Raw genomic sequence first — 18,792 nt, 5'->3', positions numbered from 1 at the left:
AATGTAAGGCTGAACACTGTCGTGGAGGCTTGAGATTCTCCAGCTTTGTTGTTGTTGAGCAACTTAAAGCTCCGCCCTCTTCTGGAAAAGAGGCTGGGAGCAGCAGATCATTTGCATTTAAAGGGACATACACAAAAACGGCATGTTTTGCTCACACCCAAATAAGGGCAAATTTGACAAGCTATAATAAATGATCTGTGGGGTATTTTAAGAAACTTCTTGGGACACCAGAGACTAATGTTACATCTTGTAAAAGGGGCATTATAGGTCCCCTTTGAGAAATGAAAAGCTATACACTCCATTAATTAAAGTTAGAAGAAATGTAAGTATTTCCCTATTTAAATACAAATGGTAACTTTTTTTTTCTTTTTTGGCTGCGCAGTGTATATTATATACACTGTATATTAAATTTAATCCGTTTAAAGGTGCCCTCGATTTAAAAATTGAATTTACCTTGGCATAGTTAAATAACAAGAGTTCAGTACATGGAAAAGACATACAGTGAGTCTCAAACTCCATTGTTTCCTCCTTATTATATAAATCTCATTTGTTTAAAAGACCTCTGAAGAACAGGCGAATCTCAACATATCACCGACTGTTACGTAACAGTCGTGGTGTACGCCCCCAATATTTATATATGCCAGCTCATGTTCCCAACATTATGAAAGGCATTAGACAAGGGCAGCAGTAACGTCTGGATCTGTGCAGAGCTGAATCATCAGACTAGGTAAGCAAGCAAGAACAATAGCGAAAAATGGCAGATGGAGCAATAATAACTGACATGATTCATGATAACATGATATTTTTAGTGATATTTGTAAATTGTCTTTCCAAATGTTTCGTTAGCATGTTGCTAATGTACTGTTAAATGTGGTTAAAGTTACCATCGTTTCTTACTGTATTCAAGGAGACAAGAGCCGTCGCTATTTTCATTATTAAACACTTGCAGTCTGTATAATTCATAAACACAACTTCATTCTTTATAAATCTCTCCAACAGTGTAGCATTAGCCGTTAGCCACGGAGCATAGCCTCAAACTCATTCAGAATCAATGTAAACATCAAAATAAACACTGTACTTACGCGATTAGACATGCTGCATGACGAACACTTTGTAAAGATCCATTTTGAGGGTTATATTAGCTGTGTGAACTTTTTTTATGTTGTTTAAGGCAAGCGCGAGCTCTTGGGGCGTGGAGCACCGGATTTAAAGGGCCACACACCCTGAATCGGCTCATTTCTAATTATGCCCCAAAATAGGCAGTTAAAAAAATGAATTAAAAAAAAATCTATGGGGTATTTTGAGCTGAAACTTCACAGACACATTCAGGGGACACCTTACACTTATATTACATCTTTTTAAAAAAAGTTCTAGGGCACCTTTAATATAATCAGAATTCAGGGTTACTATCAAGTTAAGCCTGCTTTCTGGAATAACCTCCAGGGGAGCAAATAATCACAAATGCAGTGTAACAATACAAAGTAAAGATTAAATAGACAAGTAAAGGTGTAGGTGGAATGTTTCCTCAGAATGGCATTGTACATGCAAAGTTTTGACTTGCACACACAATGTAGGCATATCAGTCATAATGAACAACATCTAACAAATATATGTGTAGAGCTAATGTGTGAATAGTTTTGTAAAGATCTGACAAATGTACATTTTACATTTTAAAGATAATAAATATAAAAAAGATAGAAACTTGTTATTGCTTTAAAAAAGGATTCTATTACGCACTGCTGCAGAGTTCCCTATTATCAAGTTCCCTATAGCGCCAATATGTGTCCATTTTTGTTATGGTAGGCAAATGAAATTTGACATTGTTGCCACTGAAATGTGATTAGCAGCTGGCTAGTCAATGTTTTCATATGTTTCCTTGTCATATTAGGATATTTATATGATATCCACCTATGATATATATTTTAGGATATCATTCAAAGCAGACAAATATAAATTTGACCAAAATACCAAATACCAACATTATCATTCATAGTGCCCTCATATGTGCAAATTTTATGTGACTTAAGAGTATGTCCTCCATTCACTAAGTTTGAACATTGTGGTCGGCAGATATAGACATTTCAATTCGTGAAAAATGTGTGATGGCAGACTTGATTAAATTGCTTATATCTTTGCAACGCTTTGATGAATCAAAATTGCCATCACTGTCCCTAGCTACTGTTTACAAAATTTGATAAAGATCAGACCAGTGGCCTAGAATGAGTAAAGTTATTCAAAGAATTCAAAATTGCAGAAAAATAGTTTCTATAAATAGAAATGAAATCAGAGATATTTGGTAGGTCTTGACTTAAGGATTCAAGGGGGAAAAAAGAAAAAAAATCTATCACCTAGGGCTCAAGAGTTATGATCCAAAATGTAAATTGCCTTGTTATAATGCCCATACACTTTTAGGGGATGATGATGATAATAAGGAAGATGTCTCCAGAAACTTGGATCCCTAAAACAGATGTATGACACCCCTGATACCTGCATGGCTATTGTATGGCTATTTATGACTAAAGTTGGTATAAGCTAAAACAATTAGCCTCACACTTATTTTTTGTGGATGGAATACAAGAGAATTGAAGCTCACAGTTTCTGCCATTACGACTGACACAGCAGAGGACAAGGCAAGTGACAACAACATTTATTGCCATTTATTAATGTAAAGTGACAAATTCAATGATACATTAGCGTTGGATGAAAATATACAATGTAATGTAACAATCCATTTGTAGTTAACCGTGTACATTGTTATTAATGCATTTCATAAGTTCAAATCTCTTTATCTTTATTCATACTCCACTAGGCCAGATGGGATTTATATATATATATATTTACAATTAACAAAAAAAAAAAAAAACCCTTTACAGTTTTTTTTTTTTTATTACAATTTGCTGTGAAACAAAAATGCAATGCAATAGGGCTTTTCACACTTGAAATAGTAAACCCTGGGTCATTCGAAACCCCTGGTAAACGGAATCCTGGGTTATCTTTATTCACATTTCACACTGCTCATACTATACCCGGGTTGACAGTTAATCCTGGGTATTCATAATCTACCATTTCAAACTGCATATTCCTAAAGCCCGGGTTAAAGTCGCCATATTTGCGGTGTCAGTGTCACTGACTGGACAAATGCAGCACGTGACCTGTTTATATAACGGCTCTAGCATTGCGTGTCCACATATAACACATTGCTGACTGAGTTTTTTTTCTGAGTGAACTTTTCACGTTTTCCATCGCCGTTTGACGTTTTTTACTATCAAGTGAGTGCCCAAAGCGCGTGAATATAAGGCACACGATTGGTTGTCGGTTGCTAAGCATCTAGTTGCACAACATTCTAACACCGCATTGTTTCTGTCACGATCACGTCTGTTCCTGTCACATCCCGGACTACATTTCCCATGATCCTCCATTGCTTATCACCTGCACTCACTTCACAATCACTCCACACTAATCACCACACCCAGCTGCACATCATTACCAGGACTATAAAGGACTCACACTCACACCACCAGTTTGCGAAGTCTTGATTACCCTGTGTGTCAATTCTAAGCGTTTCCCTGTGATTATCCTGTTTCCCTGTCTGTTCCTGTTCCTGCCTTTGACCCTTGCCTTGTATACTGTTCTGCGAATGATATCTGCCAGCCCTGATCTTCTGCCTGTATCTTGACCACGATTCTGCCTGTCCCTCGCTATTCCTGTTTGCTCCTGATTGACCCTGCCTGTATGACTACGCTCACTTTAATAAAAGCTTTGCACTTGGATCCCTGCCTCAGTCCTGCTTCATTACAGTTTCTCACTGTACAAGTCTGCATCTAAATTACAAGCGTGAAACTCTCTTTTACATAAAAGCGGTGTTTAGAACATCGATAACCCGGGGTTAAACTCAGTGTGAAAAACCCTACTGACTAAAGACGTATCTTTGTAATTCTTATAAATATTTAAATGCAATCTGGCTATATATTTAAGCAACTAATAATCACTACCTACACTACCTACAGTAAAGTGTTCCTTAAGCCCAAAGTATAATTCACTTTCTACTTTGTATGTGCAGGTCGCACATGTGCATTTAATTATTTTTGCAGTAATTAGTTTATCCACAAGGTGGCAACTGTGTCGATTCACAAGGTACTTGAACAAAAACTGCATGAACAGAACAGAACGGAACGCATGCAAGCTACAGCGACAATGGAGGCCTACATAGATGAGAGATTATGCGAAGAGTTTAGAAACTCATTTTTACATCTCTAGCATGAAATAATACAAAGATTTTTACATGGGTTGTAACTCGTGGCGAGAGATTGCCCAAAACTTGTCAAACGCCTGTGTATGTGTACGAGTCAAACAAAGTATACTTTGCAAGGCTGTGGTTTTGAATGTGCAAAAAAAACAAAGTATACTTTGGGCTTTAATGTCAAGAATGCAGCAAGTGTTATCTCAGAGGTTTGTTATTGGTTGCTCCGATACTTCAACAAAGGTTCAGCGTCACTTCCCCTGTAGGAGACTGGCTGGCCAAACATTTGAGAATTGCAAATGGGTCTCTGAGGGTCTTGACCTCTTCTATCTGCAACTCAACGCATGGGAGAGAGATCTGGAGAGAGCAAATGAAAATGAATTTTTTTTGTTTTTTTTTGGGTGCTGTACATATTTTCTTCGGCAGTAACTCAAAAACTCATTCATGTTTGTTTTCAATTCAAAACATTTTCAAACATGCTGCAACACAAATGTTCTTAACATGCAAAATCCAATTCTTAAATAGGCAAGTTTTCTTATACACAAGTGTGAATGAGATGGTGTCTTTACACTGTCATATAATTTGATTATTCAAAACTGTTGTTATACTTTTTTTGGAGCTTGATTGCTCCATTCACTTTCATGGTATCAAAGAAGCAGCCTGGACATCATGCAAAACAAACTTTGTATTTAAAATGACACAATTGTGAAAACTTTGCTGAAGCTGCTAAAGCATCCACTTACAGCACAAATGTAGCATCTGATCTATATACATCCATTATACCTTCACATCAGGTCTTTACCTTAATGGCGATGTGTTTGTCAGAGATGTTATCTCCATCATACAGTTCTTCTCCAAAACATAGCATGATCTCACTTTGAGGTTCTTTTCCTCCATTGCGGAAAGCTTCCAACTCTGAGAAGAAGAAAGAAAATCAAAATTAATGTTGTAATATTTTCAAAACTTGGTATTATCCAGTGAATCAGAGGAAGAAAGAAACATAGCTAGCTAATGCTAACATTATGTTTACACTACATAGCCACAGGAGAACTGACCCACTGTTTTTTCTCCTGTATTTAACACCAACTTTTTTTGTTTCACAAAAAACATTTGCCACAATTGCCTCTGGTTTGCTCACTGGGGGACTTTGGCTACGTTCACACTATCCGATTATTTGTCCAAATCCAATTATTTGTTCATCTAATTGGAATCTGATCTAAATTACTGAATGTCCACACTGTGTATCGCAACTGTTCAGATCTGATTTGTGTGTCCTTTTCATTCTTCCGAAATATCTGCATTGGTTTCTATGGCAATGGCGTTGTATTGGTATATCTACATGCCAAAAACAGTTTTCAAAAAAGTTTATCAAACAAGTTTGTTCTAACTATTCCCCATGTGCGTCTCAAATTGAAGGGTGCTTTCTCTGTCACTGGTCCAAGACTGTGGAAAAATCTGCCATTGGATGTTAGATCCACCTTAACTCTTAAAGGTGGGGTAAGTAGATTTTGAAAAACGTTATTAGACATTGTTAATATTTTAACCCAAACAAACCCACCCCTCTTTTCATTGCTCCGGCTCCAAAACTCACTCTCCAATCCTAACCACCCTGCTCTGAGTCAGGGTAGGAGAGGCGAGTGCACTAACAATGACGCGAAGCACCTCATTCTCTAGCGGTCGTCAGTGTGCAGTGGTTTACCTGCAAAACTCACTGTCTAGCCACAGTTACACAATGCAAGAGTGGATGTCTGTTTATCACAGCTGACACGCAACAAAATGCTTCACGAAAAATAAAGAGCAGATGGTGAATGGACGACAAGGAAGCACAGAAAATGAATGTACAGTACAAAGAGTAAATGCAAACAAGAGTTTGTTGTTAGTTGACCAACAGCACAGCAGCTCTAGACAATTAAAACCCAGTGTTACTCATTTGTGAAGCAGAATCAAAACAACCTCCGCATCTGTTTTCAGGCCTTCCTGCTTAGCTCTCTCCAGTGCTGGAAAGCTTTTCTAATATTAAAGCGGGTCCTAAAGATCTTGCCCAGTCATAACCCTTCATTCCAGTGATATTCTTTTGAGCTCTTTTGTATTGTGTCTTGTTGTTCTATTGCTTTCTATTGTAAAGTACGGCACTTTGGAACTACTGTGTAGCCTGTAAGGTGCTATATAAATAAAGAAAAGAATGAATGAATGAAATGAACGAACAACAACAGCAACATGGAGGCGTTTGGAATACAGCTGTTGTCAGCCAGATCCAGTCCATATCCAGACCAGATGGTGGACCTGCACCCTGAGATAACCACGACACAGACCTGAATATCAGTGAATACCACGACCACTAGATGACCTAGAGACAGATCCCCTACAAAGACCTCATCGACTAGACAGCCCTAGGCACAGATCCTCAGCAAAGGCCATACCCAGCTAACAAAAATATGTTCTTAGAATGTTTTGCTAACATTTCCAATCCCATTACGTTATACCACAGTGATGTCATCTAGCTCAGAGCAGTCAAATCAATAATATTGTTGTATATTAAGTGTCCCCAACTAAGCAAGCCAGAGGCGACAGTGGGAAGGAACCCAAACTCCATCAGGTGACAGAATGGAGGAAACAAGCAAACAAAAAAATCCAGTTCCTTTTACTTGAAGATCAGATTCTAAACTGTAAGAGTCTCTGGGAAGTTCACAGTCCAAAACATGGAATCATAAAGAGCAAAGCTGACATTTTCAAACAAAGACACAACCCCACCAAGTTAAACAAGGGGAAAAAGAACACAAACATACAACTAGTCAAATCTAACAAGACGTGGAAAACAGCACAATAGAAAAAGAAAACACCACTAAATTGTGTTCTGTATGTTTATATATATATATATATTATATATATATATATATATATATACATACTGCTTCATATGGAGTATCAAACACTGTCATTTTACAAAATGAATTGTGATGCACCTTAATAGTGTAACGCTTCTCTGCAGACTCTGGATGTTTGGTTTAACATGGTGTGGAATGGAGTGAATGTGCAGAGTTGTGAGTAATAGAAAGACAATGAGCAATGATGAAATGCTGTTACAGAAGGGTAAGTTCAAAGTCCTGATTTCTTAGTCAAATGCATTAAGTTCAAAAATCAGTGTATTATACCTGCTTGCCTGCATATTATATATAGAGTACAGCGGAGCTAAAGGCACACCCTAAGAAAAATGTGATTTTCACTACTCCCATAATGTATGATTGCAGAAAAATATATATATGTTTTGTGCTAACGTTTCAAAAAGGTTTGTAAAGACCAGATAACATTGAACGAACGTTCTATTAATGTTACTGGAAGAAAGTTTGTTCATAACTGTTGCTGGGTGAGAACCAGACATGTCCTCTGCACAGACACTATAGCCAGCTTCAACTTCTCCCACCAAATGTCAGTGTGATGTATCCCAATCTTCAAGCAGAAGAAATTCTGAATGAACAATCCACAATCTGACTTGTGATGCAGCCTGGAAATCACATGTTTGGCCAGAGGAGAACTGGCAACCCTGACTGAGCCTGGTTTCTCCTAATATGTTTTTACCCTCCATTCTGTCATCTGATGGAGTTTGGGTTCCTTTCCACTGTTGCCTTTGGCTTACTAGTCGGGGACACTTAATATTCAGCAGTATTATTAATTTGACTGCTCTGACACTGTTGGATGAGAACTGAAATGAGCTGGACGATGACAGCACTGTTTTCCACAGAGCTGTTTTGTAGCTGAACTGAACTCATTTCCTAATTTATGAAATTAACACAGTTCTTGAATGGAACTGAATCAACACTGAACTGCCTTCAACTGAAGTCTTGTTTAGAGCTGCTTTACAGCAGAATTTAATTCTGCTTGTATCATTGATCCTTATTTTCCAGTTTATCACTGTACAGCTGCCTTGAAACAATCTGTATTGTATAATACGCAGTATAAAATCTGAGCAGAGCAGTCAGACTAAAATGGATTTCCGGAAATGAGATTTGAATAGGATTGCAAACCATATATGAATGTAGCTTGAAACGGATTTGTAAAAATTGTATTACATTTGATTTTTTGCTATTCACACTTGCCTGATATGATCGGATTCCAATCAGATATGCACAAAAACTGGATTTGGACTGACAGTCTGAAATAAGGCTTATATATAATTTATATATAATTTACTAGACAGACCTGTTAAATAGAGACTGTAAACTAATGGAGACAGAGAATGGGAGCAAACAGAAAAAACTAAATTTCAAAATGCCAAATATCAGCTGATATTTTGGCAATGGCGATATATCAGCTGACCTATTTATGACCTGTTATAAATATAAAAATATTTAAAAATAAACGTTCTTTATTGGCATCTGTGGTTCCATGAAGAAACTTAAACATCCATGGAACATTTCCACTGGACTAAAGTTTCTTTATCGTGGATAATGGTTCTTTAAATTTAAATGTAAGTGTAATTCTTAACACTAAGAAAAAATAGTTCTTGTAAGAACAGTTCACTGAAAGGTTTTTGGTGAACTCAAACAGGTTCTTCTATGGCATAACTGGGAAAACTACCTTTATTTTTAAGAGTGTACATTTGTCCCCCCCAGTTTCGCACATCTACAATCCTTTATTAAGAATTTATCATTTAGTCTTACAGCTAAAATTATATGGTTTCAGCAAGTTTCTACCAGTAGTGCAATATTTCTCATATTGTCAAACCGATCTACACATTGGATCAAAGAAAGTATATGCTTGGCAAACACTTACCCTGTTTGAATATATCCATGTTGAACAGCTGGGTGGGCTCACTTCCTCTCTCCATTTTACAGGGTCCTGTGGTGGTGTTGTGCGGTCCTCTCCAGAACACCCGTCCTTGACAGAAGCGCTTGGCATAGATGCCTCCTCCTGTCGCGGTCAGCACTACTCCCCACTCCAAGAAGGGCAGCAATTCCCTAAGACCTTTCAAACGTGTGGCAAGGCTGGGGTTGGCGACCATGTCTGAGGGGGGTTCTGGGAGAGGGATTCGATGGAAGCCGGTGCCATTCAGAGACGGTGGAGACGGAGGGACAGGTGATGGAGGCAGGTAAGCAATTCGAACATCATTGCACTTTACTTCTCGCCGCAGAACCTCCTGACCAATGTAGTGCACGGTTATGTGGAAAGAGTCCAGCACTGAAAGAACAAATGTGTTTTAAGAAACAATTTGCCAATAGCTTGGTTAAACAAAAAACAATTGAGATATCAGATTTGTTCTAATCAATAAATGAATCAAATTTAATTTTTAATCACCTCTCTTTTCTTCCGACAAAGGCACTGCCTCAATTGTTAAGTTTAACTGGATATCTTCAGCACCTCCAGAAAGAGTTGAATGAATAATAGTAAATCAGTCATCCACTTTGCATTATTAACATCAACATTAACCACAAAAGAACCAAGTGAATTGAAAACTCAGGTAGAATTCAAATAGTAAAATTAGATAATTACTGTCACTGTTTAAGAGGATAGTCTGCACCCCAGCTTGGAATGTAATCTCACTTCCTGTGTGTGGGACAATTTCCTGTGCACTCTGTTAAGATCAGAAGTGGAAATAGTGCTCAATGAATAATAAACTCATGTTCTGCTTTGCATTGCAAAACTGAGAAGTGGAATGTAAAATGTGTCTCAATGCATGTTTTTGACTGTTCATGCTTCTATAAGGCAGGCTATTTAGCATGCATGTTGCAAATCTTAATTAAAGTCTGAACAGCATAGCTCCTCAATGATTAGCTATGATGTGGTGGATGTTTTTACCATGTTGATGGGCTGAGGCACAACAACCTCCTTTTTGATCTTTTTGCATTCAATCTGCTGATCAGGCTCGGGTTCACTGCATTTCCTCCTGCTGCTCCTCACTGCTTTCTGTCCATTCTCTTTTTTTATTTTCACCACTCCTATGATGAGAGGAAAATGAAATAAATAATTACAAAAAGTAATTCCTTTACAAACTCATTGCAGTTATCGTAGACATTTTGCTGTTCATGAAAGTTGTAGGATTATGCAAAACTTCAAATTTTAATAACCAATCAGTTGAAGGGTTTGTGTTTACTTGATAAATAAGAAAGCTTTGTTTCTTAAAAAAAAAAATAAAAAAAATATATTATATATATATATATATATATATATATATATATTTATATATATTTATATATATATATATATATATATATATATATTTGTATTTTTACAGCACCATGAAGTGGCTAACAGAACATAAAGAACAAACAACAGAAAAACACCTGACAAACTTGTTTAAATTCACCATAGCATTAAAATAGTCAGCCTCACTAACTAACTAGTCAGCTATCTTGTCAACTTTGGTTGCCAGGCTGAAGAGAGATTTTGATGACATGGGCTGAATCACACGCTCCTATTTAAGGGTTTTGAGTATCCAACAATTCATTGTTAATTTCATCTTAAAACTTCAAATTACCAAAATAATTCAACTTTAATTAGCTTAATTAGTAATTTAATTTAAAGTAACTTTCAAATTAATTTTCCCACAATCTACACTGGTTAGTTAGCTACCTAATATTACCAGAAGGGTCTCGGGTCATTTACCAGGCAGTCAGATTTCTTTAAGTCAATTTATTTAAAAAAAGAAAATTGCTGTTTGGCGATGTGTACAAATGCGCCTAAGAAGTATGCATTTCTCAAGCACATGAAACAGCACAATCACTTTGATAGCACCTGACGTGGTAACTTGCCCAAATTAACCATCTTTCACATCCAAAACTACTTGGGTTCTGCACTTTTCTCAATGTGGTTTACTCTGTGGCCTTATCTCTTCATAGGCTACTAATACGTTTTTCACTTCTGTAAATATTTTTTTTTTTTTTACCACAGCACACATACAGTATTTATCTTATCAACAATTCTTATCCACCATAGTGGCCTGTGACATTCACCGACCAAACAGAACACACAACCTACATTTGGCACTTGGCAGGTGTTATTTTAATACCCTGGTTTAGAGACACAAACACTCCTCTAACTGCTGGTTTTTCTTCATGTTCTCAATTCATTACTGTAGACAGCTCTTTAATTGTCACCTTGCAAATTTTTATTGGTAGACCCTTGCTGATTTAGATCAGTCCAAGAATCAAGAATATCCGTTAAGCCAGAGGTGTCCAATCCTACTCCTGAAGGGCCACTTTCCTGTAGAGTTTACCTCCAACACACCTGCCTGGACGTTTCTAGTGGACTTAAAGAGGTGGTTGATCAGCTATTTTCGAAAGCTTGATTGTGTTTATGGGGTGCACTGTAATGTGTGTTTATGCTTTGTTTTAACACATTATTTTTCACATATTTTACCTTTATTATACACCGCTGTTTCTGTTCTCCTAAAACCGCTCTGTTGAGTTCCTGGTTCTATGAAGCCCCTCCCTCAGAAATACGCAATGGGCTCAGATTGGTTAACTGGCCCAGTGTGTTGTGATTCGCTATCTACCTAATGCACATTGTCCAGAAATGTCACCCTCTTACCATTACCACAGGTAGTTACATGTGCTTGGGTATATTGTAAACAATGGCGTCAATATTGCCTTATCAATTTAAGCCTGAATCAGACCCAGAGAATATTGAAGAGGATTAAGCAGAACCTGTGCAATCATGGCTCTTACAGGATGTTTCAGAATGGTATGTTTTTTTTTTTTTTTTTTGTAATCGTCACTTTTTAGATATACTGTTATTTGTAAATACTACTGCTGTTTATGTTAGCTTTAAATATACCTTTTATTTTTATCCTTAATAAAGATTTAGTACATGATAATAAATGATTGCGTTGTAGCATTTTTGTAGAGTTTTGTAACAGTAACAAGTGTTTGTCTATTAACAAAACTTAGTGTACTCACGCACTATTTTTATAAAAAGATAAAAAAACGAACTGGATATTAATTACTGGATATTAATCAGACGACCACAGAAACAAAGCTTCATACATGCAAAAAAATATCCATGCTTTTATATAATCGATCTAAAAAATGATACTACATTCCTTCAAAGTTATTATTTGATTACAGACTGCAGATCTATAGTGATCGCTACTGACTATATAGCAGCGTTAGTTCTGTCTTTATAGAATGAGTGTAGCCAAATATCTGTCGCCAGAACTATGAGTCCATTACAAAGACTAATCTTAGCTTTACTACAGTAAAGAACCACATTTACACAGCACCATGTTTAGTGTGCCTGTAGCCAAATGAACATCTGGGTAAACACTACATAAAAGCTCTAATCAATGAATAATTTACAGTGATCACATAAACGCCAACAAACACCAACATTCGAAGTTCGAAGTTTGTAGGTGTTTGTAGGATAAGTTTGAATTAGCAATTAGGTAACTGGCTAGCAGAGCCACAAACAGTGTTGCCCTTTGTTTACATCCTTGCTACAACATAAAAATAACTATAGAAACGATTAATGCACAACACATTAACAAAGAATAAAGCATACTTACAGGTTGTAGTAATATAACAACACTCTGTTACAACAACTCTTCCTCGTCTCTAAAGCAGCCCAACTGTGCCTCACCCCCTTTTTTGCATGTTCTCGGGGGCAAGGTTTATATACATTTTAGGGTTAGTGGTGTCACTAACCCAGGAAGAAGCTTGTTGTAGTCCCTACCAGCCGTTTGTTGTAGTCCTTAAACAGTGAATTCTTTAAAAGAAAATATCTCCCTTTGCATTGAACTTTGAGCCTCATAACTTTGCAGATGTTTTTTTTATGCTCAAACAGCAACATTACACACTTTTTTAACTAAAGTTAAAAAAGTGAAATCATAATCAACCACCCCTTTAAATACCTTGATTAGCTAGTTCAGGTGTGTTTAATTAGGGCTAGAGCTAATAGGCTTGTTTGAGATGCGCCTAGCCTCGTCTGAAGTTTAGTCGAGAGTAGGCGGCTGCAGTGAGGGGAGGAGTGAAAAAAGTGCAGGCAAGACGGACAATTCTCCGTTCTCGTAGTGCATCAGACACCTGCGAGATCAAAGGCGGATATCGCGGGATTCACACTTGTGCGCTGTGTTGCTGATAAACTGGATGTAATTTACGTTCTGTTGCTTTTATATGAAAATAAACATAATGAATAATACACCCAAAGTACTTGTTATTTATTTCCATTCGAAGGATGTGTGTATCAATCATTTTTATTTTAATTACAGACATGTTTTTATATATTTTTATAAATATGATAACAATCACATAACCCATAGAGAAATTGCACTGTCAGAGAGTTTTTGAATATTCACACATAATTTATACGCGTAAAATCATGGTGTTAGTGTTTTAAAATCAAACATTTTTAAAAGAGATCAATACATCACAGTTGTTTAAACCAATAAGCTTTAAGCTATGTCGTCAGCAAGTCGTTTCCCATCATGCTTTTGGTCAGCGCAGTCGGTGGAGAGGAACTGCGCTCGACTGCAGAATCCGACACGTCCGCCTCGCCCTCGCGAGAGGTTTTTGACACATGTCAGCATGACATCAGAGCAAGGCGGACCACCCTCGGACACATTTCTAACCGGCATGCATCTCGCGGTGATCACCGGTGATCGGTTCTGCGCAGAATTTGCTCATCTCAAACAAGCCTAATCTCTGCTGGATAGTGGCCCAGAACTGGACACCCAGGGTTTAAGCCAATCCCATTATGGTGGCAAAAAATGCTAGGGTTTTCTGTAAATTCAGGGATTTGTTTTGTGTTGAAATGTATTTGGAAGAGAAAGAGACTGAAAGTGTAAAATGCATAAGAGTTGGCAACCCTGCTAAAATTACAAATCAAATATTTCTACATCCATTGGTTACCTTGTTCTTCTAGTGGTACGAGGCGGTACACTTTGTAGGGTTCTGAGATGTCCAGCTGTGATCTTTCAGTGACCTCACTAAACTCTGGACTTTTGTTGAGGGCACAGCGAAGGCGAGTTTTCCAGGATGCAGGGTCAGAATTTCCATTATCCAGAAGCTTCCCTTTAAACTCTGCCCAAGCCTTCCATTGGGAAAGTTCAAATTAAAAAATGTCAAAAAAACTATTTTCAAAAGGCTTGCATGCTTAAAATAAGTGAATTACTGCTTGAACTAACTTTAAAATTAATTATGATCAATAACATGTAGTTAATTACTATCAAAATGTAATTATTTAGAAATCCTTGGTTATAAATAAATAAATTGTGCAAGTAGAAGTCATTGTCTGAGTTTGTGCTTGCAATTGACTGCACTAATTGATAGCAACACTCAGACATGGGAATATATATGCCATTCAAACGTTTGTACAACAGATTCTATTTCAAATAAACGCTGTTCTTTTGAACTTTCTATTCATCAAAGAATCCTGAAAAAACTGTGAACACTGATAATAATAAATGCAAATCTGCACATAATGTCTGAAGGATCTGAAGCACCTTGAAAATAGCCGCATCTTCCTCACTTCGGAAATCTTGTTTTCCTGCATGTTTCCATGGGATACGAAACATGGTTTTCTCAGGGTTGTCCCACACTAGGCCGTGATACTTCCCACTGTTCACCTACATCACAAAGCACACACAAACGAGAAACCATTTTTATTACTATTATTATTGTTAATTATAATAAATAATTATTATATCTGACCTGCGATCCTTAGGTAGCTAGATAATTTGCCTGCACTGTAAAAAAATGAATAAAAAAAAGTAAAAAATGGCTGCTGTGGTCGCCAGAACTTTACTGTTAAAAATTTACAGTAAAAAAAAAAGTATATTTCATTAACTGAAATTACTAAAATACTTTATTACTAATTCATTACCAAATTACTCAAATCTATTTTTTTGTCTTCAGAATATACTGACAACCACCTTAAAAATACAAGTGGTAAAAAGAAAGAAAGAAAGAAAGAAAGAAAGAAAGAAAGAAAGAAAGAAAGAAAGAAAGAAAGAAAGAAAGAAAGAAAGAAAGAACATGTAGCTTTTCCACAAGCTGAGATAAATACTAAATAGAAGGTTCATGTGCCATTCATACAAATACAAATCATACAAATACAAATCTAATCTTCTGTACTCAAAGATTTCATTAACTCAGATCCTTTGACACACTTAACATACTAATACGTAACAACACACACACTTGCATGTGGTTTACGGGGACTTCCCATAAGCATAATGATTTTTATACTGTACAAACTGTATATTACGTTTAGAACGTTTTTTTTTTATATTAAAAAACAACAACAACAACAAAAACGTTTAGTATGTTTTTTAAGCCATGTGGTTTATGAGGACACAAGAAGTGTGAACCATGTTTACATTGTAATACTCATGACATTATACACATTTGTGTCCTTATAAACCACATGTACAAGAACACACACAGACACACCTGTTCCACTATCCAGGAGCGCAGACGGCGTGTGGAGCGAATCCTTCCGGATGCCATCTGAAAAACATTGATTGACAGATGCTGATTTGTCTTAAGAAAGTCAGACATTTCACACAAGTTCAGTGAAATGGGTAATTGTAACTTATTTGACATGGTACCAGCATGGTATAGGGTAAGTAATTCTATAGATTGAAGATGAATCTCTCATCTAAACACTCATGCCATGTTTTTTCTTAAAATTACTTTTTTTTTTAAAATTATTATTATAAACAACACGTGTAAAATGTAAGCCCACCTGAGTTCCAAATAAGCCCACAATGTGTACAGTATTTTAATGAAAATGCTTAATATTTGATTAAATACATACTTTAATTTAGATTTTTTTTATTGGTCAGCAAAACTAATTAAACAACTGCTGATAAAACTGGACAAATGTGGTATTACAGTTTTAAAGGTGCAATATGTATGATTTCTGTCCGCTAGAAGTTGATAGAGGCCTATTCAAAACAAAGGCATAGCTTGATGACGGCAAGTTTGAGGGACATGTGGCCTTCACCTCACATCCGGTGCAAAAGAATAAGGATAGGACTCAGGAAGAAATCAAATTCATGGATGCGATTATTACTGTTATTGTACTATGAAGCAGAGCAAGACCAAGTGTTGTGGGAGCTGAACGAGGCCGCTGGAGCGATTGCGCAACACACAGCTCACGAGCAGCGTAACTTTTATTATGACACCGTCTCCGGGGCCGCTTCCACTATTCCGGTGATGGTAACATAGCTCTGTTTATCATATTAGATACATTTGAGTGTGTTGAAAATGATGTTAAAACGTTACTCTGTGCATTCGCTCGGCGGCTGCTGAGAAACACTTGTTTGAGACACACTGCAGTAAGATCGATTTTAGAATATCATATTAAATGCTGGATGGCTTGTGTTGATAAATGGAATGCAATTAATTTTAAAATGTATTGTATGGTAGGGAAAATTCTGTATTACTGATACTAAAAATAAAGCTGCATCTGATTATGCTATGTTAGCTACTTGACAAAACAGCGTTTTTCTCTGAAGCTTGGTGAAAAAAAATAAAGAAAATTAGATTTTGTAACGAAGCGGGAAACACTAATCTTTATTAGTAGAGAGCGTAGTCGTACAGGCCAGGTCAAAACAGGGGCAAACAGGAACAGCGAGGAACAGGCAGAATCGTAGTCACAGTACAGGAAGTAGATCGGGGCAGGCAGATATACACAATCCAGGTAACAAAATACAGTCCAAAGGTATGCAGCAGAGAATCGTAGACGGGTAACAGACAGGTTCGGTAACAGGCAGGCAGACAGGTAGACAGGATAACAATGCTCAGAAATGTACGCACAGGTGAAACAAGACTTCGCCAAGTGTGTGTGTGTGAGTGAGACTTCTTTATAGTCCAGATAATAAACTTCAGCTGTATGTGGCAATTGGTGATTGGTGGAGTGAGTGCAGGTGATAGGCATGGAGGATGTAGTCCAGAACTGACAAGAACATGACAGATTTAAACAATAAGACTAAATGTGTTGAGCTATATAACAACAATTAGTTTTCTGTCTATAAACGTAACCAAACAGTTGTTCCCTTGTCTATTAAAACATGTAATGTATTAAAGCATCTTTGGTGTTTCCATGGTTTCTACAAAACCGGAACCGAGGGTAACGTGGGTATGACGCAATTGACAGGCGACTCACACGTCCCGGAGCCTTAGTTAAAATTGCAATTTTCTCACGATTTACAAATAGTTGGAAACATTTGGGATATTGTAAATACTCAAGTGAACAAAATATATAACACTGGCCTAGTGGTTTTTGGATATTTTACTGCAAAAATCTAACATTTCAAACACCTTTAATATTTGACAAATTCAGCGTCTAATGAACAGTAGCCAACATACCAGATCAGTTATGTTACTTTAATCTGATCAAAATCTCTGACTCTCTTTTGGCTGAGCTTCTATCTATTTCACGCTTAACAACTCCATATATGTCAGTGCCGCAGTTTGAGAGACTTCTCTTATTTTTAGTCATTGTCCACTATTTTTCTCAGAGTGACCATTTTGTCACTACAATGAAGAGAATGTTAGTGAGTAAAGTCTCTGAATGTGTTCTGAACACAATGAATTGAGCTGTTTTACATGTGGTTCTGAGCTTGTTCGTGTGAGCTTTTTGGGGTTATTAGGAAAAACAGTGATTAATGGAGTCGTTCCAAAAAATATTTGTTAATTATAATAAAATCTTATTTTGACTCTAGACTATTCTTAAATATTTTCATCAAATGTGGTAATTATCACCATCGTTAGAAATCCCCGTTTGGTGCCCCCCTTGGTAATGGGCAGCACACTTCGCATACAGGGAGCGGCGGTACTGATATCATATATGTAATCATGAATTAACATTATCATACCTTAACTGTATTAAGACGCATTCACAGCACTTTTTGTAAACTTATAATCCAATGATCTGCTTAAATAAAAATCAAATAGAGATACAACAAGGAATTTTATAATTTCAACAATTTCTTCCAAAACCTTCCACATCAGAATTAATGTAGCATAACAGCTCGTTGTATAAATAAATTAGCGGACAAAACAGCATTTTTGTTTAAACTTTGTGAAAATCATTATGTAGTTTGTTTATAGTTTCAAATACCTTAGTTTCGGTGCTGTGTACAGTCAGCCGTTCCGGAGATCACAGTCCGTTCAGCCCATTGCACTAGAAATTCCTGAAAGTAAAACAGTGGAGAGACCCGAGCTGTTTACCATCACATATGCAGGGGGCGCTCGACGGCTCACAGCGCCGAATTATCACACTGTTCCTCAATGTTATTTCAAGAGTTTCTTTGGAAAATCCGGAATATTTTTAAATAACAAATTGTTCGGGAAATTTGTAAATATGTATGCCAGAGGCATCATATAAAAACATTGCTAACGTTTACTGTAAAATAATTTGAAAAATTCATCTTCCGCGTTGTGATTGGGTCGACTTCACCAGCGAGTAGAAAAGTCTTACGTACCACGTGACGTAACGTGTGGCACGCTCCTTTATTTTTAGAATGATGATGATGATTATTGTTTATTATAATAATAATGAATATTTTTATTATTACTATGTGCGGCACATTCCCACCTTCAGCTACCTCACAT

At 36.8% G+C, this 18,792-nt stretch overlaps 1 protein-coding gene across 2 annotated transcripts; it reads right to left on the bottom strand.

The window, feature by feature from the left end:
• Window positions 1-2,635: 2,635 nt before the first annotated feature.
• Window positions 2,636-18,387, bottom strand: irf9 (interferon regulatory factor 9). 2 transcript variants are annotated; one of them, XM_067369447.1, is made up of 10 exons: window positions 18,299-18,387; window positions 15,622-15,678; window positions 14,673-14,795; window positions 14,080-14,260; window positions 10,034-10,173; window positions 9,728-9,809; window positions 9,533-9,595; window positions 9,011-9,415; window positions 5,043-5,155; window positions 2,636-4,597 (listed from the first exon to the last, which is right to left on the bottom strand). In XM_067369447.1, exons 2-10 carry the CDS (start codon window positions 15,676-15,678, stop codon window positions 4,475-4,477), a joined length of 1,287 nt encoding a protein of 428 aa, XP_067225548.1. In that variant the 5' UTR covers window positions 18,299-18,387; the 3' UTR covers window positions 2,636-4,474. The 2 variants fall into 2 exon arrangements, with proteins under 2 accessions (XP_067225548.1, XP_067225549.1); XM_067369448.1 differs by lacking the exon at window positions 18,299-18,387 and adding an exon at window positions 14,881-14,915.
• Window positions 18,388-18,792: the final 405 nt, after the last annotated feature.

This window comes from Chanodichthys erythropterus, chromosome 19 (genome assembly GCF_024489055.1).
Source record: "Chanodichthys erythropterus isolate Z2021 chromosome 19, ASM2448905v1, whole genome shotgun sequence".
Lineage (NCBI taxonomy): Eukaryota > Metazoa > Chordata > Actinopteri > Cypriniformes > Xenocyprididae > Chanodichthys > Chanodichthys erythropterus.
The sequence above is the reverse complement of the archived record's forward strand: the minus strand, read 5'-3'. Positions and strand labels throughout refer to the sequence as shown.